Raw genomic sequence first — 26,529 nt, 5'->3', positions numbered from 1 at the left:
AGATATCGTTTTTAATTTGTAATTACAAGCTACGTGTTATGCTGTCCTTACTTAACAAGTGCTGTATCCTTTTTTTGTTTTCTACAAATTCATTACCGTGATATGTAATGGTCATGGTATAATTATGTGTTATTACGTTTTATATCTGTCTACAATTATTGCTCTTTACTCATTGCAATTACAATATAATGGACGTGTACTTGACTTCCTTTTGCAATTGGTGTACGCACTAAGCCTATTTATACACATGCATTTGTTGAGGTCATATATAATGTACATCCGTTTCTCTTCTGCATCATGTTTATTCTCACTGACAGTATTGTGATACTTTTGTCATGAATGGCAGTTAATAGGTCCCATATACGTGTTGGCAAATGATATAGGCCCGTGTAATTTAAACTATGCATGACAGCTTGGCACAACATATACTGAGGACGTTGAAACAGATGGTTTCATTATGGAAGAACTACGGTGTTGTCTTCCACAGATGTTGGACGTGATAGCGTCAATTTATTAGCCTACTTTCTGCAATCTGCAAGCCTCGGTTTAATCACAGGCGTACGAGATTATTTTCATACACAACCCTAAAGCTTGTGACAAGCGAAAATTAATTCACTTAGGACGTAAATTTGACAGTTCAGTTCAGTTCAGGGTGTTTACGGTGCACATTCAGAGCAAGCTTTATAGCGAGCGCCTGTTATGGACGCCAGTTTTGACTACTGCCAGCTCTTTCGTCCAGGACAGGAGAGGTTTGAGGGAGGAAGAACGAGGGATCGCCCACACTGGCATATGCAAGGTAGCATAGATAGCCCGATCGGGGTCGGATGTGATAACAAATGGTGACTTGTTTATTATCCTCTTTATATTCTAAGTTCTTGGTACTAAAACTATGAAAATTAACGCCAAATAAATTATGTTTCTAAAGGTAGTACTAAACCAAATAATTTCCGACTGGGTTAAAGTTCGAGGTGCACCCAACTTTTGATAGAGAACTTAATACTACAAGTTTTGCCGTTTGTAATAGATGTGAGAGTGTTAGTTGTTCGTTGTTTGTGTTTGTTTGGTGGAAAAGGCCCCCTTACTGCTTAGCTAACTATCCAACTCACATCGATCTAAACAATCATCATTTTTCCATTCCGTCGGTCTTTCCTTCCGTACGTCCATCCATCTATCTGTACATCAATCCATCAAACCCACATCCATCCATCCATCCATCCATCCATCAATCAATCCACCAATCCATCAATCCATCCAGTCTTTTCTGTCTGACGAAACACGCATTAATTAATTATTTCATTCATTCGTGCATTCAATCATTTTGTCAACAGTCATTCATTCTGTCAGTCAGTCAGTCAATCAATAATTTAGTCAGTCATTTTATTTATTTTTGTTTTCAAGTTTGTCGCTTGTATATATATATATATATATTCCTTCACGGCAATCAAATGATCAATTTAAACAATAGCAGTGTTTCTTCCAGATAATACTTTCCTGTCATTTAGTGTGTCAATATTGAGCCAACCCAACGCGAATCAGCAGACGTGAATTACAAATATATTAGAATGATGTTCGCGTCTGGGAAATTGTTATAAGCTAGAATTAGATAGTCGCCCACGTTTTCTGTGTGTGTGTGTTTGTCCTATTGAAATAACCGCGATGTAAACCTAATTATCTAGTGGGCGCATGAGGCGGGATGGAGCTCAGTGGTAGCCTACAACATTCGCCGGAGGTGTGATCGGTCGCAGAATCGATCGCTCTCTATGGACCAAGGCTTTGTTTAGTCCCAACAAATGATATATCAAATGCCGTGATATGTACTATTCTGCCTCTGAGGAAAGTGCACCTTCCTCCACCTCTCCACCTCTCTCTCTCTCTCTCTCTCTCTCTCTCTCTCTCTCTCTCTCTCTCTCTCTCTCTCTCTCTCTCTCTCTCTCTCTCTCTCTCTCTCTCTCTCTCTCTCTCTCTCTCTCTCTCACTCTCTGTCGTGAATCAGAAACTATATGCAATGTTTGTTCTATTTCAGCTTGGCAATGAAAAGTAACAATGGTAGCCAGGAACCAAGGGCCAAGGACACGAAATTAGGAACAATTCAAGAGAAAGACGACCCGTAAGTACAGCAGTAGTAGGCTGAGGAATTTATAACTTGCTTTCATTTACAGTTTGGTAGATACCGAGTTCGTTTCCTAGTACCGCCTCCAACCCAGAGTGAGTAAAGCGCTCAGCTGGTTGATGCAAGGTGACTACACCAGTTTCTCTCTCACTAACCTAGAGGTGGGGGATCTAGCTTATTCGGAGGTGTTTGGATCGAGGGATTGAGCGTCCTTGGTCGACCCATTCTCTCATTACGTTTTTCCACGACTGGTATTTCAGAGGTCGTGGCATATGATGTCCTGTCTGTCAACAGATCCCTTGCTGCTAATGGAAAAATGTAGCGGTTTTTTTTAAAAATAATATGTATCAGAATTACCAAGTGTTTCACATCCACTAGCTGATGATTAATGAATCAGTGTGCTCTAGTGGTGTTGTTAATTTGGTTTGTTTTCGTGCGTATTTTTCCTCTCCAGATTCAACCATTATGTTATCTGGCCTGTCCAAGGCAGGGGTTGGTGATTAGTTATGAATGGTTAGTAACTAAACATTCCGTGTACACACTTTCAAAGACACTGGGAATATCTGGACTGTTTGTCCTGGGCCGTGGTTATTTGTTAGTTGTTATAACTTGATGTAGAGGTTTTACATGGACAGTTAAAACTCACTCTGGGATGGAGGCGATACTACGATGTAAACCTAACACCTTCCAGCCTAAGGTGGTGATGATTTACACACTACGCTATCTAAGACGTTTTGAATGAATAGCTTGTAGTTTCAGAATATGATCTTCCCTTTCTTTTAAAAGTGAATCAGTCGCACAATTTCAGGCTGTGGTTTCGTTTATTTTGGGGTTGCTGGATTAGGTTTCGGTTTTGTGTTGTTTTATTTATTTATTTAATTTAATTTTTATGTTTTGTTTGTTTTTGTTTCGTTTTTGTAGATGTTCTTTGGGGTTTTTATTAAGGGGATAGAGGGTAGGGGATGGCTCGATTCAGCTGGACAAGGGGAGTGTCTAACTGAAATAATTCACAAAATAGTTTGCCTTTTATCCTTAATTGATTTATTTCAATGTTTTACAACTTAATAATTCACACAAGCTCGATGTTTTGGGTTGGGGTTTTGGTTTTTTTTTTTCTAAATGAATAATTTAATACCTTATCGTCTTTGGGTACCATTGTTTTTATATTTTCTTTTATCAAGGCCACCTAATAGAGTTTCAGAGAAATTACTGTTTTTCTACTGTCTTTTTTTTAGCTGTGACCTTAATTTACTTCGTAATTACATAAATCACAGGAAACCCGTACTCATCCTATTTCCCACAAAAACATTTTGAAGAGAGCGCGAATCACTTAGAACTATTGATTTTAGCAGGTGCTTTGAGGAAATCGGGAATTGAGTGCCATAACGTTAGAACCGCCAGAACACGGCTTGAATCTTTAGAGGTATCTAGACTAGAATGGAGAGAGAGAGAGAGAGAGAGAGAGAGAGAGAGAGAGAGAGAGAGAGAGAGAGAGAGAGAGAGAGAGAGAGAGAGAGAGAGAGAGAGAAAGAGAGAGACAGACAGACAGACAGACAGAGAGAGAGACAGACAGAGAGAGACAGACAGAGAGAGAGAGAGATAAAGACACACAGCAAAGCGAGAGGCGACCATTAAATATAATTTTGCGATATAAAACAAACCCTTCTGCTGTATTTGATAATCAAGATCGTCATAAATGTCTGAGTTTAATGGGAATGTTTATTAATATTATATAGTATTAAATTAAGTAATAGTAGAATATGTAATATATTGCATAATTCTATCTGTGGGGCTTTATGCCAGAAAATAACTGAGGGCAAGTAATGAAAACAAAACAGACCACAAGTGCCCCTATTATGTGGTTATGGGTACGAAATGTTTTGAAATTGGACACAGCATTTCATGTACTTTGACAGATTTTAATTGGCAGTTCTCTTACTATTAGTTTATTTATCTAAAAATTATTAAAATATATCCATTACTTTCTAAGATTTTAGGGTACGTAATTTTACTCATATGTATGAATAATTATGTATGTATGTATGTATGTATGTATGTACCGTAGCTAGCGTGGGGGGAGAAGGGCAAGAAAAAAATCCGGAAAAAATATAGCAACTTAAAGAAAATTCTCTTCTTAACCGTTTAAGGAGTTTTAGACTATTAACTACTTAGTTGCCCCCCCCCCCCCCCCTCAAAAAAATCCTAGCTACGGCCGTGTGTATGTATGTATGTGGTAGCAGTAGTAGCAGCGGTAGTAAAGTAGGTAGTAGGAGTAGTAGTAGTTGTTGTAGTGGTGGTGGTGGTGGTAGTTGCAATAGCTTTGTCGTTCTTATTATTCTTCTTCTTATTATTATTATTATTATTACTTTTTTGTTATAATTTTGTTTTCTTAATTTTTTTCAGTTTTAACGTCATCTTCCTTTCCTTTTCTTTCTTGTGTGTTCCAGTTTTACTTTCCGTTTAGTCACATTATTGTTGTTAACATCTTCATCTCGGTCCTTGTCTCCCTTTGTTTTTGTTTTTAAAAATCAGGGTGCGCACCACTAAATACGTCAAATTCTTTTTCAAAAACGAAGCTAGAGTTTATTTTAAAAACTAGAAAGAAGAGAACATGTAAGCTAATAAAATACAGTGAACTGGAGTGGCAAGGATTCTCGGATTAACGGGGACTGGGATAATCAAAGGCCAAGTGCAAAGCTCTTTTATTTTATTTTATTTATCTATTCATTTATTTTAAAGGATAGGAAACGAATGCCTGTTTAGACACCCCAGCCATATTGTTTAATCACCAGCTACTATATTTGCAACACTCCGTCTAAAATGAGAGAAGAAACCCGTCTCCTTCTACACAACAAGCTTTTTAACACCACAGAACCTACTGTACTCATTTCTCATACAGCTAGTATAAGCACACGAGAAATAATCCAATTAGTTTAGTGACAAGGATCGAACCTGGGACCCATCACACACGATGAAAGCTTTGTCATCAGGCTGCATCGCGCTACTGCATGGCCGCTTTGATACAGAAGACTGGCAGTTTGGAGACTTAACCAAATGGAAAGCACTCTAAATTTCCACTAAGCGCACATAAAATGCGACAGTGCTAATAACGTGCGGTGTATTTGTTTCTTGCATCACGGCAGAAAGGTCAGACGGCAATTTGGATTGATTTAGAAGACCAAAGGTCGGGACCGGCAGACTCTCATCAAATATTAATCCGTTAATGTTTTTCTTTCTTCGGAAGAAATTATCTGTGGTGAATTGTGTTTGAACTTAAATTGTTGTCGGAATGTCGCATATTAATTGTCTTAAAATATTGAACATGCATTATGTTTTGACCTAATATCAGGTTTATAATATCACGCATATAAAATTCAAGTGCACTGTCCTGGTTAGCTGAGGCATCCTCAGTAGGGCGTCGTTCGCTAGATCAGGTTTTTGCACCTAACGATTGATGAATGTGATATAGTAGATGACGATGGTACCAGTCAAATTGTTGACAAGCATTCGGTGTTGTGAACACGCCACACTGGCTGTCTTGTGACATGTCCAGAACCAAAGTTAATGATCAGTGAGAATGAGGTCTGGGTAATGGCCTTCCAGTGAGTTGAAGCCGGCACCTGGATACGAACCAAATACCTACCAGCCTTAAACCACGTGAATTAACCAGAGCAGATAGACCGGATGTTGGTGGTGCTGGTCAGACATTTAATGCTAATTCTCTTAACCAGTAAAAAGGTGCCATAAGCCGTGATTGCAAAATTGTACACTAGCCCTTAGTATAGACGATAATGCGCCATTTCCATTGGCTTTTCTTTTCTTTTTTTCTTTTTTTTCCATTGGCTTATTGGGTATCGTCGTTTAGGAGGTAGACGGCTGTTACCTGTTCATTACCTGTTCATTACGTCATTCCATAATCAAAGGTTGTACGTGATGTCACTTAATATATAAAACTAGCCTTCTTTTTAATAACGTAATATATATCAGCTATGAGCAGGGTCGTGAAGTCATGGTACAAAACTAACATGCAGTTCACGAATTATATAATAATTAGCCTATGCTAAAATTGTAAGTATGATAGGCCTACTCGTCCTTTTGCAGGTGGTATTTCTGACATTCGTCTCAAGAAAATCAATCCTCAGAGCTCGCTAAAGCTCTCTCCAACGATTTATTTTCTTGAGATTCATGTCAGAAAAAAACATCTAAAAAAGGAGTCGTGCCAGAAACTATTATTTCGGTGAAATCCATTTGATGAGGGTCCGTGCTTACTCAACGTCTGTAATAACTTGATGAGACTTCAACATCCTGGCAACGCCATGCAAATTGCATGCGCGTGGCTTCATTAAAAATTGGATTTATATCCATTAGGTCCTTAGATATATGAGCTGTATGCCATGGACCTCACTGTGCCGCCAAAAACAACTCACTCTGGATGGGAGCCGATGTTTGTTTATGGTTATTTTCGTGCACTGCTTATATCCAATTAAGGTTCAAGCACGTTGTCCTGGACACACCTCAGCTATCTGGGCTGGCTGTCCTGGAGTTTGGGTTAGTGGTTAGTGAGAGAAAAGTTGGTCATGTGACAGTCGTACAATGAATTAATAATCCTTTCTACTAAAAAAAGTGTAATTAAAATCCTGACAACTCCTAATCAGGAGCCATGAGCGTTGCCTGGTTTCTTCTCTTATTTTTAGACCCAGTGTACCAATATAGTACTGGTTGGACACCCATTAGTCTCCGATTAAACAATATGGCAATGGTGTCGTTTAAAACAGACGTTTTGTTTGCTTGTGTCTCGACAGAAAACGTAAACTGGAATTTTGTGCTGATGACGAATACTAGAAAGAATGAGGAATTATGTCTAAATGGGGAATTCGATCGAGACAGCACATTGCTTTGTTTAGAAGGAACAGCTAGATAAGAGAAGATGAACACTGCCTAAGGTGGGGTTCACACGTTTTGTTTACGATCGCCGCCACCCGAATACGTAACACGCACAAACATCCAACGTCCAACATACAGTTTTCTTACAGTATTTATACATCCTTTGGATGCGCCCATGATGCACCCTACCCCCTTTGGATGCACCGTACCCCCTTTGGATGCGCCCATGATTTACTTTAATTTAAATTTATTTATTTATTATTTGTTTATTTATTTGTTTGTTTGATATTTGTTTATTTAGTTAGTTAATTAATTAGTTTGTTTGTTTTTTTTTCTATTTTATTATTTTTAAAATTATTTTTTTTGTTTCCAAATGTGCTATGTTAAATTTGCTAACCGTCTGCGTACACTAACAGTTACATCTTACAAGTTATTCTTTCATTTCAGCACCATTGGTCTGTTTTCATTCTGTCCTTAAGTGTAATTCATATAGCACGCAGTCATTAATTCACGCACTCCCGTCTGCCATTGCCGTCACGTAAAACTGTCAAATGGCGTGTCGGCATTCTCTCGCGGCTATATTTGCTCAAGTGCCCATGTATATAATTATGCGCGCGACACTTGTCGCCCAAATACGGCAAACCCGATCACCGATTTCCGACATCAGCACCCGCGTCCATTTTTCAGCGTCGGTTTATCTTGATCGATTTCCTGTGACGTTTCGCTTGCACCGACACACATTTGACTGGCGTTCCGAACAGTCGTTCAATCAGATTGAATCCGTTGGAAAATTAAGGACTTTAAATCATATTAGCACTCCCAGTAGACACGATGCGATATGCGGTCGTGCCCACGCCAACACACTGAGGCGAGAAAAAAAGGGTTATAATTTTTACTGGTTATATTTTTTCTGTTCATCTGTTTCAGCCCAACGATAGAAGACGTGAAGAGTTGGGGAGAGTCTTTCGACAAACTAATGAAAAGTAAAGTTTTAGTTTTGTTTCTATTTTCTGTGATTTGAACAATTAGTTTTACTGAAAGTTTATATATTCCATGTGTCTGTTGAGTTATGTGCAGTTCCATTGGATTATCTGTGTTATACTGATTTTTTGTGTGTGTATTCATCTGATTACAAAATGTATAATATAAATGTTCGTCCATCGACCCATTACATTAATTCATCGGATTCGATGCCACACATCTACCAGTGGCGGATCCACAAAATCCATTTAGAGGATGGCGCCCAAAGACATGTGGCCAAAGGCCACACACGTTCCGGAAGGGATTCTTCGAATTTTCCATCGTAAAAGATTAAAAAATAAAATATAAATATAACGCACGCACGCACACACGACGCGCGCGCACACACACACACGCACGTGCGTACACACACACGAGCAAACATCCTTCAGGACCCTGGGTGGTATTCGTGTTGTGAAATTGAATCCTAATCTTGACGTTGTCCATTTAAAAGACGATGCATTTGCTTTAACCTTTTATTGAAAGAAGCACCTTAATTATGATGGGATTGGGTATAACTGGAAGAAGGTCCTTTGTGTACACAATCTTCAATTTGGCTCCAATCTAACGGTACAAACTGGCCTCCAGTAAACATCCAATTGTCTTTACTGGTCACTTGATACCCCACTGTGTAAGCTGCTTAACTCATGGCTATGGTGGCAATATAACTAGCGCTGGATAGGGGGAGTCCCCTCCCCCTGAAAATACGACAAAGTATCCTTTTTGTCTATCTGAAAATGACTATTACAGTGCCTTGATTATTTTTAGAGCGGCCCTAGTGATTTTAAGCTAGCTCCGGCTCTAAAGTTTTGCTGTGTCTTTAAAATCTTATCAGTCTTCTTTTATCGCAAACTGATTTTAGGGTCGAGCCTTCAGACAAATTTCACTTACTCTGGAGCTGCTTCCTGTATCTTCAGAATTCTGAGCTTGTTGTTGAAACGTCCATTAATGTAGTATTTAATAGAAATGTTGAATTGAAAAAACACACAAAAAACCCAACAAAAACCAGTACTTGAAGAAATACGTTGAAACTTAATTTAGAACCACTTAAGGCAAACACTTAAAAATATTACACCAGTCCATCATTTGATTAGCTGGACCCTGCCCACAGTCGGGAATGCAGATGCCAGCTTATTAGAGAACTCTGTCCTGTTTCAGGACTTGTGGCTCTCTTTGTTGTCTGAACCAAAATGGAACATGTTGACCGAAGTATGTCGTCCCGGTACACGACCGGCCACGTTGGTGCTATAAAACCAGCCCCGCCATGATTCAGGATCTACGTTGGTCTGGTTTTCTCCCGTCTTACAGCGTATCGTCAATCGTCGATGCTAGAACCAACCTTGTATTGCTTTCCAAACGTATTATTTCTGCACAAGGCAGAGTCAAAGGGATGCTTTGATTGCTGATATGAATCTCTGCCAGGTGCTACGTCTATAGGAGGAATGCTACATCGAAGGAGGATATATCTTTCTTAGTCTGTAGAAAGTCGAGCTCGACCATTAAGACCGTTTGTGTTAAAAGAAGACTGACGAATAACTGACAGACAAATCTGTGATGAAAACTCTTTCTAAAAACAAATCATATAAAATCTTACTATTACGTTTTAAACCCAGACTAACTTATAACATTTCTCGAAAAAAAAATCTTACAATGTATATTTTTAAAATATGTCTTAAAAATCACCGTTATTTTATTTAGAGATTAAATCTCAGAATATAGCTATTCAGAGATTAAATCTCAGAATAATGCAATGAAGGCTAATGTTGGAACGGCATGGGTTGTCAGTCAGCTGCATTTGAACTGTTCTTTACAAAATTGTTACCAGCAATCGATAATGCTGGTAATACCAGGTATGGGTTTAGAAACTTAATGTTTTAATATGAATTTTACCATTATTCATCATAGAGTTGCATGCTCTTTCAACCTTTTCAAAATACATACGGTCATAGATTTTAACATGCACATTCAGAACTAGCTGTTGTAGTACACGTCAAGATAAATAATTATCTTCCAGCTGTACCCTCCACTTTTCTACCTTACGACTGATAACTAGCTTTCATGTAACGACGTCGGTTTCGATGGTGTCAGGTTAAACATAGTTAATGATACCTGTGACATAACCCTGAGACGGAACCGGGATAATGAGGCAGCGAACGTTCGTTCAGATTCTGGATGACTCTATTCTCTTTAACTCTTGCTGCTCACTGGGTTGCGGCTTGTCTCTACAGGGAACGAGCGGGTATTGGCCAGTGTGGCTACATTGTTAAACATTATTTTAGTCATAGCCTTGTCAATGTCTCTGTTTCTGTCACACACGAATCTTATCCAGGGTCTAAACAGGTGTTCGCCGAGTTGTTCAAATTTTATTATTAAATCGCCAAAAAGCTAGTTTCGAAAATGAAATCAAAACAAGTGTTTGAAGAACCTTTATTATATTTTAAAAGTTTGTTTTGTTTACGACACCACTAGAGCACATTGATTAATTAATCATCGGCTATGGGATGATTAACATTTGGTAATTCTGACACGTAGTCATCAGAGGAAATCCGCTACATTTTTTCTAATGCAGCCAGGGATCTTTTATATGCACTTTCCCACAGACAGAAAAGCACATACCGCGGCCTTTGACCAGTCGTAGTGCATTGGCTGGAATGAGTATTATATTGTTAGTTGGCTCAAAAATATTTGATCAAATTTGCCTTATTAATGATAACCTTTTAGTCCAGCTTAAACCCTACTTATCCTAACATAATTAATACAGTCTTCATATAGACTTTCTATATTTTAATATAATAGCACTAAAATGTACTATTTTTGTGTGCATCTATAGTTAATATGGTGATAAGAGGATGGGCAACATGTTATGCAATTAAGACAAGTCTGTAGTCGAATTTCTGATCACAGACTATTATTAAGGTAAATGTCACATTTTAGTTTTATAATAATAAGATTAATTTAGTATAATGCAGTTACTGGTCCATACCAAACACCCTGTAGTATATTTGGCTGGGATAGCAGTTCGAATCAAAGTTGATTCCGTCTGCTATTTTGTTGTTGTTGTTGTTGTTGTTGTTGACGTGCCAACCACAGAGTTGTTGTTCCTTCTTGACCATCAACTGTCTGACGACAGCACGAACCAAGAACCCTGCCTCCAGAAGCCAGACGCCAGTTGCAATAGTCCATCGTCCGACACCAGAGCCTAATTGAGGCATGACTGCACATTTGGGATTTGTAAATCTCAGTGGCATTTTGATAGATTATTAATGTTGCTCTATCTTAGAATATCGAACGAGATTCTCGGCATTACACAGCTTTCGCATCACTGGGAATGTGCCTTCGTGTTGGATGTAATGTTCAACGAATACGGTCACAACATTCTGCATATATAATTTACAACTTCAACCTAAACTGCAAGATGATTGCCGTTTGACAGCTAATTCAGATGCTCTGAGAACCTTTGCGTTGGTAGATTTTCCTGCTTCGTCTTTCGGTATTAAAGGTCATGTCGAAAATTGGAAAACGTACTCGAGAAGACTAACGATTTGTAATCATATCACAGGGCTTCAATATTGTAATTTCTGACCGGTTTCCTATAATTAGGTTTTAAAATAATTCACATTGATGGAATTATTGATGCTTGAAACTCCGGTCGGAAAATCAAGGTAATCTTTGTCACCTTTTAGTAGGATGTTTTCAAATTTTAAAATTTAAAATAACTTTCACCTTTCTCTTTGAATGTGGTCTGACCGTCTGTAGTATTATGTAGTTTCACAGCAAAAACATATGGACATCGTTTTACCGATACTCATAAATACTTTAAAATAATTAAGTATGTTTTACCATGTGTTCTTTTATTGTAATAATCCAAGAATTTTAAACTCTAAACACCTAAAGCTCTATTCTGCCAATGTGATTTTATAGCTGGTTTAGCCATGGTAATTGTATTTTAAACATGATTTCCTGCTTATATTCAGTTAAGGTTCAAATATTCAGACTATCTTCCCTGGACAAGGAGCTAATGGTTAGTTGTTAGTTATCCATAGTAACATTCATTCGTCCATTGTTTATTAATGTAAACATGATGCCCACTTTGGCTATGGAACTGCATTTTTATTTTTGCTTGTGCGGGTTGTAGAATAATTAGTTTTACAAACCCAAATATACAGGTATGTAGATGTCCCACATGTATGTCTGACGTGAACCAACAGGTAAATTTTGGCTATAAGAGATATTCCAACATAAGTCACATGGGGGAATATGACGTCTTTTATATACACACCAAATACAAAATACATTTTTACTTACACCACATATGCATGGTGAGGGGGGATTTGGCAGACCCGTGACGCATCAACTGATAATTACAGTGTCTCCCAGCACTCTCCATCTGTTAATTATGGAACTGTTCTTACTTGTCTCTGGGTGTTTATTTTAAGAATCTGCCTTCACATGCATGCCAACAGTTCTATGAAAAATGCTGATCTCGGATGTCGCATGATCTACGTCACATTCAGTCCCACTAGACTGTTATTAAGCCTTAAGATGTCTGACAGCGCCTATTTTCGGCCACTGCACTAGTGAACTTCCTGTTGGAGAAAATAACCAATGTACGCTTCTCTCTTTTCAGCTGGTCGGAAGGTATTTAGGGAATTTCTACGATCAGAATATAGTGAAGAAAATATGCTATTTTGGTTAGCGTGTGAAGATTTAAAGAAAGAAGAAAATCCTGAATTAATAGAAGAAAAAGCTCGTTTGATATACGAGGACTATATTTCTATATTATCGCCAAAAGAGGTGAGTTAACGTCTTCTTTTCCTATTTTAGGGTTTGTCGGTTAATCATCATGGTGCATGCGATTTGTTTTGGGGTTGTTTTTTTCTTTGACAAAAACAACAACGCGATCCATTGACTGGCTTTGACTGGCAGTGCGTGGGTGGACTTTCTGCCCATTCACATGTGAAATACGAGACGTCTAACGGACTGCCCGTAAAAGACGTGATATCAAAAATAGAAAACTACAGGTAGCCTTCTGCAGAAGTGTCCATCTAGAGTTTGCTGCTTTTGATCACGAAAAAAGTATTGAATTACGATTCCATCGATTTGTCGGCAGAGTTCGCGACTTGTGCAGGTATTGTGAGATGGTCCGGGCGGTCACGAGACCCTCGCCGGCTGGTGGTGTTTTCTGTCACACAGCTCTCTGTCCATCCGTGAACACTTTGTTAAGTACCTGCCACTTGGAATTAAATCATCAGTGATGGTGCTTAGTTCATCAAGGGAATTAAGTCGATTTATGTGTGTGTGTGTGTGTGTGTGTGTGCGTGTGTGTGTGTGTGCGCGCGCGCGCGCGTGTGTGTGTGTGTGTGGTTTTTGTGTTTGGGAGGTGGGGTGTTTTGTTTCTTTGTTTTCGTTTGTTTTGTGGGGGTTTTATGGGGTTGTTGGAGGTTTTTTGCTGTTGTTTGGTATGTTTTGCTGTTGTTTGTTTTGGGGTTTTGGGGGGCTATTGTGGTTGGATGGGGGTTTTTGTGTTGTTTTTTATGATTATTATTATTATTATTATTATTTATTTTTGTATTTTATTTTTATGTTTGTATTTTTTATTTTTTTTTAAAGAACAAACCACATTTTAATTATCGATGTTTCTTGTTGTTGACAATATTTTTGCTGTTGTCCTTTGGTCCATTTAAAAAAAAAAATTCCAGCTACACTTATTCCATTTTACGACTTTGTGGAAAGGCTGGTTATAGCTGGTTATTTCCACATATGTTATGTTATATATTAATTACATTTACTTATTACATTATTACATTTAATCAAATATAGAAAATTGCATATAGACTAAATTAGTGCCTTTAGCATTTGCCACAGCGTTTAGTATAAAATGTATAGCTTTTGTTCTTGTTCGTGCGAAACAGACTAACTATTTGTTTATTTAAAAATATATATATATAAAAATGTCCTGGCCCTCTTCAAAAATTAGTGTGACGATTATTTGCAACAAAAGAGTCTGCCAAATGATTTCCCAGGTGGGGCGACCGTCGATTATAATCATAATTTATTAATTAAATGAGCGCAATTAAGCAGACGCCATTGCCATATTCCCCCGCGAAACAACATTTACCGAGCAAATCGCCGGCATTATTCGGATTCTATCGGACCAATTGTTCTTTCTTCCTCGTGGCTTCCACGACCTATTCACGGGGCCTCGGCTTCTGCTCCACTAGGTTCGTATCGAAGTCGCATCTGGGAATTGAGCTTCACTCTGTGGAATGGAAGTGCCGGCGCGAGCCCGCTGATTAGTTAGTTGGCAGCCCTGCTGAGCTGTATTAGCTTGGCGAGCACTGTACGCGCTATCGATCCTGGAGCCGTGGCACGGTTTTTCAATCGCGTTCTGTCTTACGAGGGATTGGGGTATTTGCGGACGGTGCTAATATCGGCTTAAATGGTATTTCTCCATTCTGTCTATTAGGAAGCGAAAATGCCGCCACTAAAATTATGTATCTGTGTGAGAAATATTCCAGAGAATATATTTTCCCCCACAGACGCATTTTTGTGGCATTAGCGCGGAAAACGGTTGCAATTGATTTCTGGGTTTTTTCGTTGCGCTGATGTATTGAACAAAAGACAAAGAGCACTACGGTGCAAAATGTCTGCTCTGCCTCTTCATTAATAAGTCACAAAATAATCAGAAGAATAATGTTTCGTTTGGAAAGGTCAAACGATGCTGAAACGCGTGTTGTCATGTACTAGAATAACAACTGCAGAACCATTGTTCCAATCAACGTGGCATCTCTAAATAGAAACTAAACAGAACTATTCTCATGTGGCTTCTGCCTTTTGTTCTAAACCTTGTAGCGGTGTTGATATAAAGTACTCCTATTGGCAGGCCAGTAGTTAGTGGGGATATCACTACTATCTCATTTGGTGGAGCATTGGACTGGCATAAAGAGGGTCTATGGTTCGAATCCCGTCAGTGGAGGTTGATTAATATGTTACATTTGGAGTCCATGTAGGGTGTGGGTGTGTTCTTAACACAAGACTATAATTATAACCCAGTCAGGATCTACAGCAGATCAACTGGCCATGGCCACAGCTCCTGGCGTAGCTATACTTGATGGAGAAGTGTTTTCATGCCTTAGTTACGGTTATATGGCGTCGGACATATGGTTAAGGACCACACAGATATTGAGATAGGAAATTCGCTGTCGCCGCTTCATGGGCTACTCTTTTCGATTTGCAGCACGTTATCTTTTATATGCACAATCCCACAGACAGGATAGTACATACCAAGGCCTTTGTTACACCATTTGTGGAGCACTGGCTGGTCTTAGTATAAAGTGCTCGTACCGGCAGTGGCTAGTGGAAATTTCCCTATTGGCTCAGTTGGTAGAGCGTTGGATTCCCAGATTGAATAAGTTCTGTATATCTCTACGTAATTTTCAAATAGGCAAAATACTGTAGTAAAAATAACTCTCTTTCCATGACTGTGACTAGGAGTATTTATATTAAATTTAGTAGAGATGGGTTTTGTGAATTTATAATAATATTACGCGTTTGCTGGGGTAGAGGAATACAAGTACAGGCGTTTAGGGGTTTATGTCTGTTGGCAAATCTCAATACAGCATAGTAAATATTGTTTAAATCAAATGCAAATGTGCTTTGTCGTTTAACTATTGATGTTCGATATGTATTTCATGATGGTTTAATGTGTGTTTGTGACATCTAGAGCATTATGTTCTATGAAAAATGCAAGACTAAATTTATATATACGTAGTTTTGGATATATCGGATCCCCCCCCCCCCACCTCCTCTCCCCCCCCACCCCCCCAAGAAAAAAAAAGAAGAAAGAAGAAAACATAGAAAAACAACAAACAAACAACAACAAACAAACAAAACAAAACAAAACAAACAAACAAACAAAACCCACCCCACTGATAACCCAATTGAGTATGGAATTGGCTAAAAAAAAAAAGGTATGGGGACTGTCATTTTAATATTTCACACCCATTACAATATGGACATTTACCACATTCATTGAAAAGTGTAGGCCCATGGTCAATAACTAAATGTAAAACATAAATGGGTGCTAGGTCGTCCTGGACTACAGCCCGTCCCTGCTTTTGGTTAGAGCTTCGACACACTGGCACTCTGAGAGTACAGTCTTCATGTATCACCGTGGTCCTAGGTCGCCCCAGACTACACCCCGTCCTTGGTTTTGGTTAGAGTTTGGACACACTGGCACCCTGAGAGTACAATCTTCATGTAGCACCGTGGTCCTAGGTCGCCCCAGAATACAGCCTGTCTTTGGTTTTGGTTAGAGTTTGGACACACTGGCACCCTGATAGTACAACATTCAACTAGCATCCGCCATGATCGTGGTCCTAGGTCGCCCCAGACTACAGCCCGTCCTTGGTTTTGGTTAATAGTTTGGACACACTGGCACCCTGAGAGTTCAGTGTTCATGTAGCACCGTGGTCCTAGGTCGCCCCAGACTACAGCCCGTCCTTCGTTTTGGTTAGAGTTTCGACACACTGGCACTATGAGAGTACAGTCTTCATGTAGCACCGTGGGTCTAGGTCGCCCCAGACTACAGCCCGTCCTTCGTTTTGGTTAGAGTTTCGACACACTGGCACTCTGAGAGTACAGTGTTCAGCTATCAACGTGGTCCTAGGTCGCCCCAGACTACAGCCCGTCCTTCGTATTGGTTAGAGTTTCGACACACTGGCACTATGAGAGTACAGTCTTCATGTAGCACCGTGGTCCTAGGTCGCCCCAGACTACAGCCCGTCCTTCGTTTTGGTTAGAGTTTCGACACACTGGCACTCTGAGAGTACAGTGTTCAGCTATCAACGTGGTCCTAGGTCGCCCCAGACTACAGCCCGTCCTTCGTTTTGGTTAGAGTTTCGACACACTGGCACTATGAGAGTACAGTCTTCATGTAGCACCGTGGGTCTAGGTCGCCCCAGACTACAGCCCGTCCTTCGTTTTGGTTAGAGTTTCGACACACTGGCACTCTGAGAGTACAGTGTTCAGCTATCAACGTGGTCCTAGGTCGCCCCAGACTACAGCCCGTCCTTCGTTTTGGTTAGAGTTTCGACACACTGGCACTATGAGAGTACAGTGTTCAGCTATCAACGTGGTCCTAGGTCGCCCCAGACTACAGCCCGTCCTTCGTTTTGGTTAGAGTTTCGACACACTGGCACTCTGAGAGTACAGTGTTCAGCTATTAACGTGGTCCTAGGTCGCCCCAGACTACAGCCCGTCCTTCGTTTTGGTTAGAGTTTCGACACACTGGCACTATGAGAGTACAGTCTTCATGTAGCACCGTGGGTCTAGGTCGCCCCAGACTACAGCCCGTCCTTCGTTTTGGTTAGAGTTTCGACACACTGGCACTCTGAGAGTACAATGTTCAGCTATCAACGTGGTCCTAGGTCGCCCCAGACTACAGCCCGTCCTTCGTTTTGGTTAATAGTTTGGACACACTGGCACCCTGAGAGTTCAGTGTTCATGTAGCACCGTGGTCCTAGGTCGCCCCAGACTACAGCCCGTCCTTCGTTTTGGTTAGAGTTTCGACACACTGGCACTCTGAGAGTACAGTGTTCAGCTATCAACGTGGTCCTAGGTCGCCCCAGACTACAGCCCGTCCTTCGTTTTGGTTAGAGTTTCGACACACTGGCACTATGAGAGTACAGTCTTCATGTAGCACCGTGGGTCTAGGTCGCCCCAGACTACAGCCCGTCCTTCGTTTTGGTTAGAGTTTCGACACACTGGCACTCTGAGAGTACAGTGTTCAGCTATCAACGTGGTCCTAGGTCGCCCCAGACTACAGCCCGTCCTTCGTTTTGGTTAGAGTTTCGACACACTGGCACTCTGAGAGTACAGTCTTCATGTAGCACCGTGGGTCTAGGTCGCCCCAGACTACAGCCCGTTCTTCGTTTTGGTTAGAGTTTCGACACACTGGCACTCTGAGAGTACAGTGTTCAGCTATCAACGTGGTCCTAGGTCGCCCCAGACTACAGCCCGTCCTTCGTTTTGGTTAGAGTTTCGACACACTGGCACTATGAGAGTACAGTCTTCAGTTCATGTAGCACCGTGGGTCTAGGTCGCCCCAGACTACAGCCCGTCCGTCGTTTTGGTTAGAGTTTCGACACACTGGCACTCTGAGAGTACAGTGTTCAGCTATCAACGTGGTCCTAGGTCGCCCCAGACTACAGCCCGTCCTTCGTTTTGGTTAGAGTTTCGACACACTGGCACTATGAGAGTACAGTCTTCATGTAGCACCGTGGGTCTAGGTCGCCCCAGACTACAGCCCGTCCTTCGTTTTGGTTAGAGTTTCGACACACTGGCACTCTGAGAGTACAGTGTTCAGCTATCAACGTGGTCCTAGGTCGCCCCAGACTACAGCCCGTCCTTCATTTTGGTTAGAGTTTCGACACACTGGCACTATGAGAGTACAGTCTTCATGTAGCACCGTGGGTCTAGGTCGCCCCAGACTACAGCCCGTCCTTCGTTTTGGTTAGAGTTTCGACACACTGGCACTCTGAGAGTACAGTGTTCAGCTATCAACGTGGTCCTAGGTCGCCCCAGACTACAGCCCGTCCTTCGTTTTGGTTAGAGTTTCGACACACTGGCACTATGAGAGTACAGTCTTCATGTAGCACCGTGGGTCTAGGTCGCCCCAGACTACAGCCCGTCCTTCGTTTTGGTTAGAGTTTCGACACACTGGCACTCTGAGAGTACAGTGTTCAGCTATCAACGTGGTCCTAGGTCGCCCCAGACTACAGCCCGTCCTTCGTTTTGGTTAGAGTTTCGACACACTGGCACTATGAGAGTACAGTCTTCATGTAGCACCGTGGGTCTAGGTCGCCCCAGACTACAGCCCGTCCTTCGTTTTGGTTAGAGTTTCGACACACTGGCACTCTGAGAGTACAGTGTTCAGCTATCAACGTGGTCCTAGGTCGCCCCAGACTACAGCCCGTCCTTCGTTTTGGTTAGAGTTTCGACACACTGGCACTATGAGAGTACAGTCTTCATGTAGCACCGTGGGTCTAGGTCGCCCCAGACTACAGCCCGTCCTTCGTTTTGGTTAGAGTTTCGACACACTGGCACTCTGAGAGTACAGTGTTCAGCTATCAACGTGGTCCTAGGTCGCCCCAGACTACAGCCCGTCCTTCGTTTTGGTTAGAGTTTCGACACACTGGCACTCTGAGAGTACAGTGTTCAGCTATCAACGTGGTCCTAGGTCGCCCCAGACTACAGCCCGTCCTTCGTTTTGGTTAGAGTTTCGACACACTGGCACTATGAGAGTACAGTCTTCATGTAGCACCGTGGGTCTAGGTCGCCCCAGACTACAGCCCGTCCTTCGTTTTGGTTAGAGTTTCGACACACTGGCACTCTGAGAGTACAGTGTTCAGCTATCAACGTGGTCCTAGGTCGCCCCAGACTACAGCCCGTCCTTCGTTTTGGTTAGAGTTTCGACACACTGGCACTATGAGAGTACAGTCTTCATGTAGCACCGTGGGTCTAGGTCGCCCCAGACTACAGCCCGTCCTTCGTTTTGGTTAGAGTTTCGACACACTGGCACTCTGAGAGTACAGTGTTCAGCTATCAACGTGGTCCTAGGTCGCCCCAGACTACAGCCCGTCCTTCGTTTTGGTTAGAGTTTCGACACACTGGCACTATGAGAGTACAGTCTTCATGTAGCACCGTGGGTCTAGGTCGCCCCAGACTACAGCCCGTCCTTCGTTTTGGTTAGAGTTTCGACACACTGGCACTCTGAGAGTACAGTGTTCAGCTATCAACGTGGTCCTAGGTCGCCCCAGACTACAGCCCGTCCTTCGTTTTGGTTAGAGTTTCGACACACTGGCACTCTGAGAGTACAGTGTTCAGCTATCAACGTGGTCCTAGGTCGCCCCAGACTACAGCCCGTCCTTCGTTTTGGTTAGAGTTTCGACACACTGGCACTATGAGAGTACAGTCTTCATGTAGCACCGTGGGTCTAGGTCGCCCCAGACTACAGCCCGTCCTTCGTTTTGGTTAGAGTTTCGACACACTGGCACTCTGAGAGTACAGTGTTCAGCTATCAACGTGGTCCTAGGTCGCCCCAGACTACAGCCCGTCCTTCGTTTTGGTTAGAGTTTCGACACACTGGCACTATGAGAGTACAGTCTTCATGTAGCACCGTGGGTCTAGGTCGCCCCAGACTACAGCCCGTCCTTCGTTTTGGTTAGAGTTTCGACACACTGGCACTCTGAGAGTACAGTGTTCAGCTATCAACGTGGTCCTAGGTCGCCCCAGACTACAGCCCGTCCTTCGTTTTGGTTAGAGTTTCGACACACTGGCACTATGAGAGTACAGTCTTCATGTAGCACCGTGGGTCTAGGTCGCCCCAGACTACAGCCCGTCCTTCGTTTTGGTTAGAGTTTCGACACACTGGCACTCTGAGAGTACAGTGTTCAGCTATCAACGTGGTCCTAGGTCGCCCCAGACTACAGCCCGTCCTTGGTTTTGGTTAATAGTTTGGACACACTGGCACCCTGAGAGTTCAGTGTTCATGTAGCACCGTGGTCCTAGGTCGCCCCAGACTACAGCCCGTCCTTCGTTTTGGTTAGAGTTTCGACACACTGGCAATATGAGAGTACAGTGTTCAGCTATAAACGTGGTCCTAGGTCGCCCCAGACTACACCTTGTCCTTGGTTTTGGTTAGAGTTTGGACACACTGGCCCTCTGAGAGTAGTGTTCAGCTAGCAATGTGGTCCTAGGTCGCTCCGGGCAGCCATTGCATCGTAATGCATTCACGTCTGGCTTCCGTTTATTAAACAAAGAGATCCCTCGACAAATCAATAGTCTTCCCATCGATAGTATACAAAATTATTCAAACATGGGAATTTTGCATTTCTGTTGTGTTGTCATGGTTACAGATTGCTCAGCTGACATATTCTTAGTTTGAGGGCTGACAAAACACAAATCGGGTTTTTCGTTGTTTATGCTCCACTAAACAAACAACTCATATTTAACAGATTTGTTTGTGTAGGAATAATGTATTAACGCTGATATAGTAATTTGGGGTTGGAGTGCACTATACTTTGAGTTGGGGGGATGTGAAAAGCGTTTGTTATATTAGAAAGCTAGCGTTACCACATACTGTTTGGCAGTGTAGATACATCCCATTTCGACATTTAAAAAAGATTAATTGTTTTGCTGTTTTTGCTTTGTAAAAATTATTTATTTCATAAATTCTTCTTGAAGTCATACATATTTTTGTAATTAATACATAAGACATAATATGAATATATATATATATATATATATATATATATATATATATATATATATATATATATTTGGTGCATGTCTGTCTAGACAAAACGACATATTTTTTGTTGTTGATTTTTTTATGGTGAGCTTTTGTGTTTTTGCGCCCAATCATTTAATATCATTCATATAATAATATGTGGGGGTTTTGGGGGTTTTTTTTAAAGTTTTAAAGTAAATGGAAGTGATCAATAATGTTAATGTTCCATTGTTTTATTTGCAGGTTAGTTTAGACTCCAGAGTACGTGAAGTTATCAATAGAAATATGGTGGACCCAACGCCTCATACATTCGACGAGGCACAGTTACAAATATACACACTGATGCATCGAGACTCGTACCCCCGTTTTCTAAATTCACAAATTTATAAACGACTCGTACAACAAACATCATGAAGTGCATAGTGATAGATATATATATATATTTATATATATCATCTCGTGTTCACAGTTCCAGTAGGAGTGATGATGATGATGATGATGTGCGGAGGCAATATAAATTCACTACAATCGAGCTACCGTCACTTTTCTCTCGCCACTAACGGGTGACCAGTGAGTGACCTTGGAGAGAGAAAACAAAAATAGAAAGAAAAGAGAAAGAAACGTGTACAGCAACTTCCAGTATCATTTTATTTCCATGGTGATAGTGTGAAAGATATTTTGCAATTTTAGAAGAGTTCGGGTGTCGTAAATTTTGTTTGAATCATTACTGTTGTTGTGTATGAGAGAGAGAGAGAGAGAGAGAGAGAGAGAGAGAGAGAGAGAGAGAGAGAGAGAGAGAGAGAGAGAGAGAGAGAGAGAGAGAGAGAGAGAGAGAGAGAGAGAGAGAGAGAGAGAGAGAGAGAGAGAGAGAGAGAGAGAGAGAGAGAGAGAGAGAGAGTGTGTGTGTGTGTGTGTGTGAGTGTGAGTAGTATGAGTGTGAGAGTGTGAGAGCGAGTGTAACGTGTTCACTGACAAATCTGTTCATATATGGATGTTAGGATGACTGGGATTTTTTATTATTATTATTTATGTTTTATTTATTTTTTATTTATTTATTTTGTTGGGTTTTTTTGTGTTCCAGCGGAAGGAAGGATGTCTCTACTCACATTCAGAAAATATATGTATCATTTCAAGCACACACGCACACAAATGGTTTGACTGATTGTTACCATTTATGTTCCAAAGTGTTAAGTGCTTCACCATGATGTTGAACACGAAAGGAGTATATGAATCTTTTTTTCTTTCTTTTTTTTTTGTCGTGTGCTCATTTAAAAGTTGAATGCCAAACCACGTGTTGTGAAATGGTTCATCGTGGTCCAATGTCTCATCATTTTGATCTCAGCCAATCACGACCATCGTTGCTTGTGGACAAATATTAGTAGCTTATTTTACATAGTGGAAGCTCACAACTGAACTCACAATCAAATACACGTGTGTGTACGACGCGCATGCTGTGGATACCTTGGCTACTGGATTCGTCACATGTTTGTTTGGATGACGTAAGCAGGATACCAACGTTGATCTCAGGAATAAACCAAACAAAAAAACACAAAACAAACAAACACACGATATTGTTACTTTAAGGGCAGAGCTGGGACGAAAATGTGCAATAATTTTTGTCCGTTAGCTTTATTATTTCCTTGGTTATTTTTAAGCATTTGTGATTTTACTTAGTTACTTTGATATTTACCCGTGGCGATGTCATCACTTTACGAATGTAGTCCATTTGTCTGCTCCCTCTTATTTCACAGTGTAAACGTTTAGGCGGGGAGGAAGCATAATAGCGATCGTCTTATAATAGAGATAATATACATGTGCTTGGTAATGAGGTATTATTTCCATTTTAACTCCACACACGGATATACTCTAGAAGATACAAACAAAAAGTTAACATACATATTTACTACCTACAATGAACGTCTTTTGGAAAGCACGATTGTAATCGTAAGTTCTCTGTTAACAGTGAAGCACAGGCAAGTGCCAAAACCATCTAAGAAGCATTTACAATATGGCCAGTTTTCATTACCTTTGTAATGGTCAAACGGGCTATTTCGAAGATGATCAAATGTGCGTGGGAGGCAATTTAGTTTACCCCACCCCCACCTATAAACATGTACTATAATTAATAGTTGGTTTACATTATAAAAACAAATTCTTCAGATCCACCAACAATTGCTTTATCCTGGTGCCTCAGTGATTGCCCACCACCCCCATTGCCTCCCATGTAATCGTTTCTGGAATGGCCCTACACACTAGTTGATTTTTCATTGTATGTATTGTAATGAAACTGTTAGCGAAGAAGATGCACGTAAATCAGTACCTCAACACTAAACAGAATCAAATGATTATGTTTTTTATTTATTTCATCTTTCGGACCCAGGAAATCAAACTGACAGGAGCATGGTGGTAACTGAAATGCATGAAATAGTTCCGAAAGGTCGATGTGATGTCCTGCGTCATGGTTGGATATTATTTAAACATACTGGCGACTAGTCTGCATTTTCTTTGTGTTTGTGTTTAGGGGTTTTTTCCGGGGTTTTTTTTTTTTTTTTTTTTTTTTTTTTTTTATAATTTATGATAAAACACAGATCATGCACATTTCATTCATTCTTGAGTGTATAGGACAGAGCTATCCCATGAAAAATAACTGTGAAAGATGTTTCTAGCTTTCATGAACTGTCGCGTGATTACCGCTTAACAAGGGGCACTAACTCTGTTATGTTTATAAACTCTCCATTCGGTAACAACAGGATTATTTTGTGAATAAATCCTGCATTATAAAAGCTGTATTATTAATTATCAGTGTAAATTTTTAACACATGAAACAAACACGGCAAATAATATGACTTTATTTATGAAAATCTGCGCTGTGGGATCGATCCCCATCGGTGGGCCCATTGGCCTATTTCTCGTTCCAGCCAGTGCACCACAACTGGTATACCAAAGGCCGTGGTATGTGCTATCCTGCCTGTGGGATGGAGCATATAAAAGATCCTTTGCTACTAATGGAAAAATGTAGCGGGTGTCCTCTAAGACTACTTGTCAAAATTACCAAATGTTTGACATCCAATAGCCGATGATTAATAAATCAGTATGCTCTAGTGGTGTCGTTAAACAAAACAAACATTTTATGAAAAATCGTCAAATATAAAAAAAAAATATGGAAATATGGAACCCGGGACTCGACAAGTCTCGTCTCAGGTCAAAATTTCGACCACCTCGAGTGTACTTTCTGTCCGAAGTGGACGCATATGTAGCGTTGTGTCTTTGAATTGATGTAATCCTAGAATGGCCATGGTTGTAACATTTGTTACGCTAGCGCCAGTGCCAAGTTTTCTGCCAGAGGGTAAAACAGGTATGGCGCCATTCCCAAATGTTTTTGCAGATTATATATTTTTAAGTTAATCTATTGACAAAATTAATGACTCATATGATTACTGTATCATTTTCTTAACCCAAACCCTAAACTTGACCCATTTTTCTTTCTGTGGGAGGCCCCCATACTCCCTGTTGACTGGTTGCATTCAATTCCATAGCGCCATACCCAAATATGTATCTCTGGCAGAAACACAGGTCACGTCAGTGACTGGCATGATGGTCAGTATGTTTACACCAGCAGACGTCTTTTGTAATAAGAACAGTCCACCAGAGCCAGTGATTATAAAACTGTAAGAGTCTCGAATCAAGACTCGAGACTTGTAACATGGATTCTCAAGCGGCATGCTTCGTGTATGTCGTTAAGAGTTTAGACTCTAAGTTCGAGTATTAGTCGAGAAGTATAATAGATTCTGTAAAGACGGGGCGCAACTGGATTAGAATATTCTACTATTCCCGTCTGTTTAATACTCCCGCGATGTTTACCATCATGCTCTTGTCAACAATGCACCTTTGTCTTGGTTCTCCTTTCGATAGCATTCTGTTTGAAACAGAAGTCGATTTTTTCTTCTCTAAAATAGTGGAAATTGGAAACTTTATATTAAACGTTTCTTGTCTACCCAAAGTAATAGGTCCGTTCTTGCGACCGTCTCAGTAACAGACTACTACCATCTTGCAACACGTTACGACCACGACTATAACGAGTTCTTACCCATTCTCTGACCAGGCACCAGTCTGTAGTCATTCCTGCATTACACTGAAGTCAAATTTCAAAATAAATTGCTTATATACTGAAATAGTCAAAATTGTTTTATTTTTTTTTTGTTTTTCATTTAAGATTTTTTAAATTATTATTTACATCATAATCATACATTTTCAAAAATAAATACAAATATACATACATGCATACAAGTAACCAACACAACTTTTCACAACTATTCATCTATACATGTTTCTATGTAAATTTTACAAATAATGGTAAAAAAAATAATTGATTAGTCTGAGTGTTCATACTTTTAATGCTTAGAAATGAACACATTTTCAAAATTCTTACCGCCTCCAACGATCTATGAATTGAATAGAATCTGTTTTGTCACTTGTCAAATATTGATGACAGATCTTGCATCCTATATCGAGATAATTGTGATCTGAAAGGGTTAGACACATGTTGACAATGTTGGTATATTTTATGACATTATTGTGTGGTTTCATTTTTGTTCAATAATCATGTTTGTTTCTTCCCTCCCCTTTTTGTTGTTTATTTGTGTAGTTCATTGGAGGAATGTTAATGTTACTTTGTGTGTTTGTTTTGTTTTAAAAAAAAATATCATGTCAATCACTATATTATAGTGTAAAGCAGAAATATGTGAATAACCGTTCTGAAAACGGAATTGTGTACCATGTATGTTTTAATACATGGCATTTAAACATATTTTAGAAAGTATTTTGAATATATTGTTCTGAAACAAGTTAAACATAGTATAGTGGGGCTGGATATCGGCATCAATTTGCATGACCCGAATACTGAACAAGACGGAAGTAAAGTTCTTGCTTTAACTGCTAAATAGTTCTAGACCAAAATAACAAAAATATACTAGTTTGGGCGAGCACTGACACAGCAGCACATTTAAATTGAGTATTTATTCTCGCCACGTGGCCCGTGTATAGCTTGCAGTCTGAATAATTAACAGTTGTATCTTCACATGGCTCAGCCCAATACTAATTTTGGTAGTAACTGGCATTCATACTTTGTTAATCACTGCCACAATTGAATGTGTCCGTTATGATAAATAGTTGTGCAAGTACTTTTATATACAAGTAAACCATGGTACTTATACTACGTTGACGA

At 40.4% G+C, this 26,529-nt stretch overlaps 1 protein-coding gene across 2 annotated transcripts in view; it reads left to right on the top strand.

The window, feature by feature from the left end:
- The window catches only part of LOC121375252 (regulator of G-protein signaling 17-like), a 172,438-nt gene extending 148,557 nt beyond the window's left edge, over nucleotides 1-23,881 (top strand). For both annotated transcript variants that reach the window (XM_041502586.1, XM_041502587.1), the window contains 4 exons: nucleotides 2,024-2,107; nucleotides 7,922-7,977; nucleotides 12,642-12,808; nucleotides 21,549-23,881. In XM_041502586.1, coding sequence (XP_041358520.1) covers nucleotides 2,024-2,107; nucleotides 7,922-7,977; nucleotides 12,642-12,808; nucleotides 21,549-21,719 — 478 coding nt within the window. In that variant the 3' untranslated portion in view covers nucleotides 21,720-23,881. The remainder of the gene's footprint in view (nucleotides 1-2,023; nucleotides 2,108-7,921; nucleotides 7,978-12,641; nucleotides 12,809-21,548) is intronic.
- The last annotated feature ends 2,648 nt before the right edge of the window (nucleotides 23,882-26,529 follow it).

The sequence above is a fragment of the Gigantopelta aegis genome, chromosome 6 (genome assembly GCF_016097555.1).
Source record: "Gigantopelta aegis isolate Gae_Host chromosome 6, Gae_host_genome, whole genome shotgun sequence".
Lineage (NCBI taxonomy): Eukaryota > Metazoa > Mollusca > Gastropoda > Neomphalida > Peltospiridae > Gigantopelta > Gigantopelta aegis.
The sequence above is the reverse complement of the archived record's forward strand: the minus strand, read 5'-3'. Positions and strand labels throughout refer to the sequence as shown.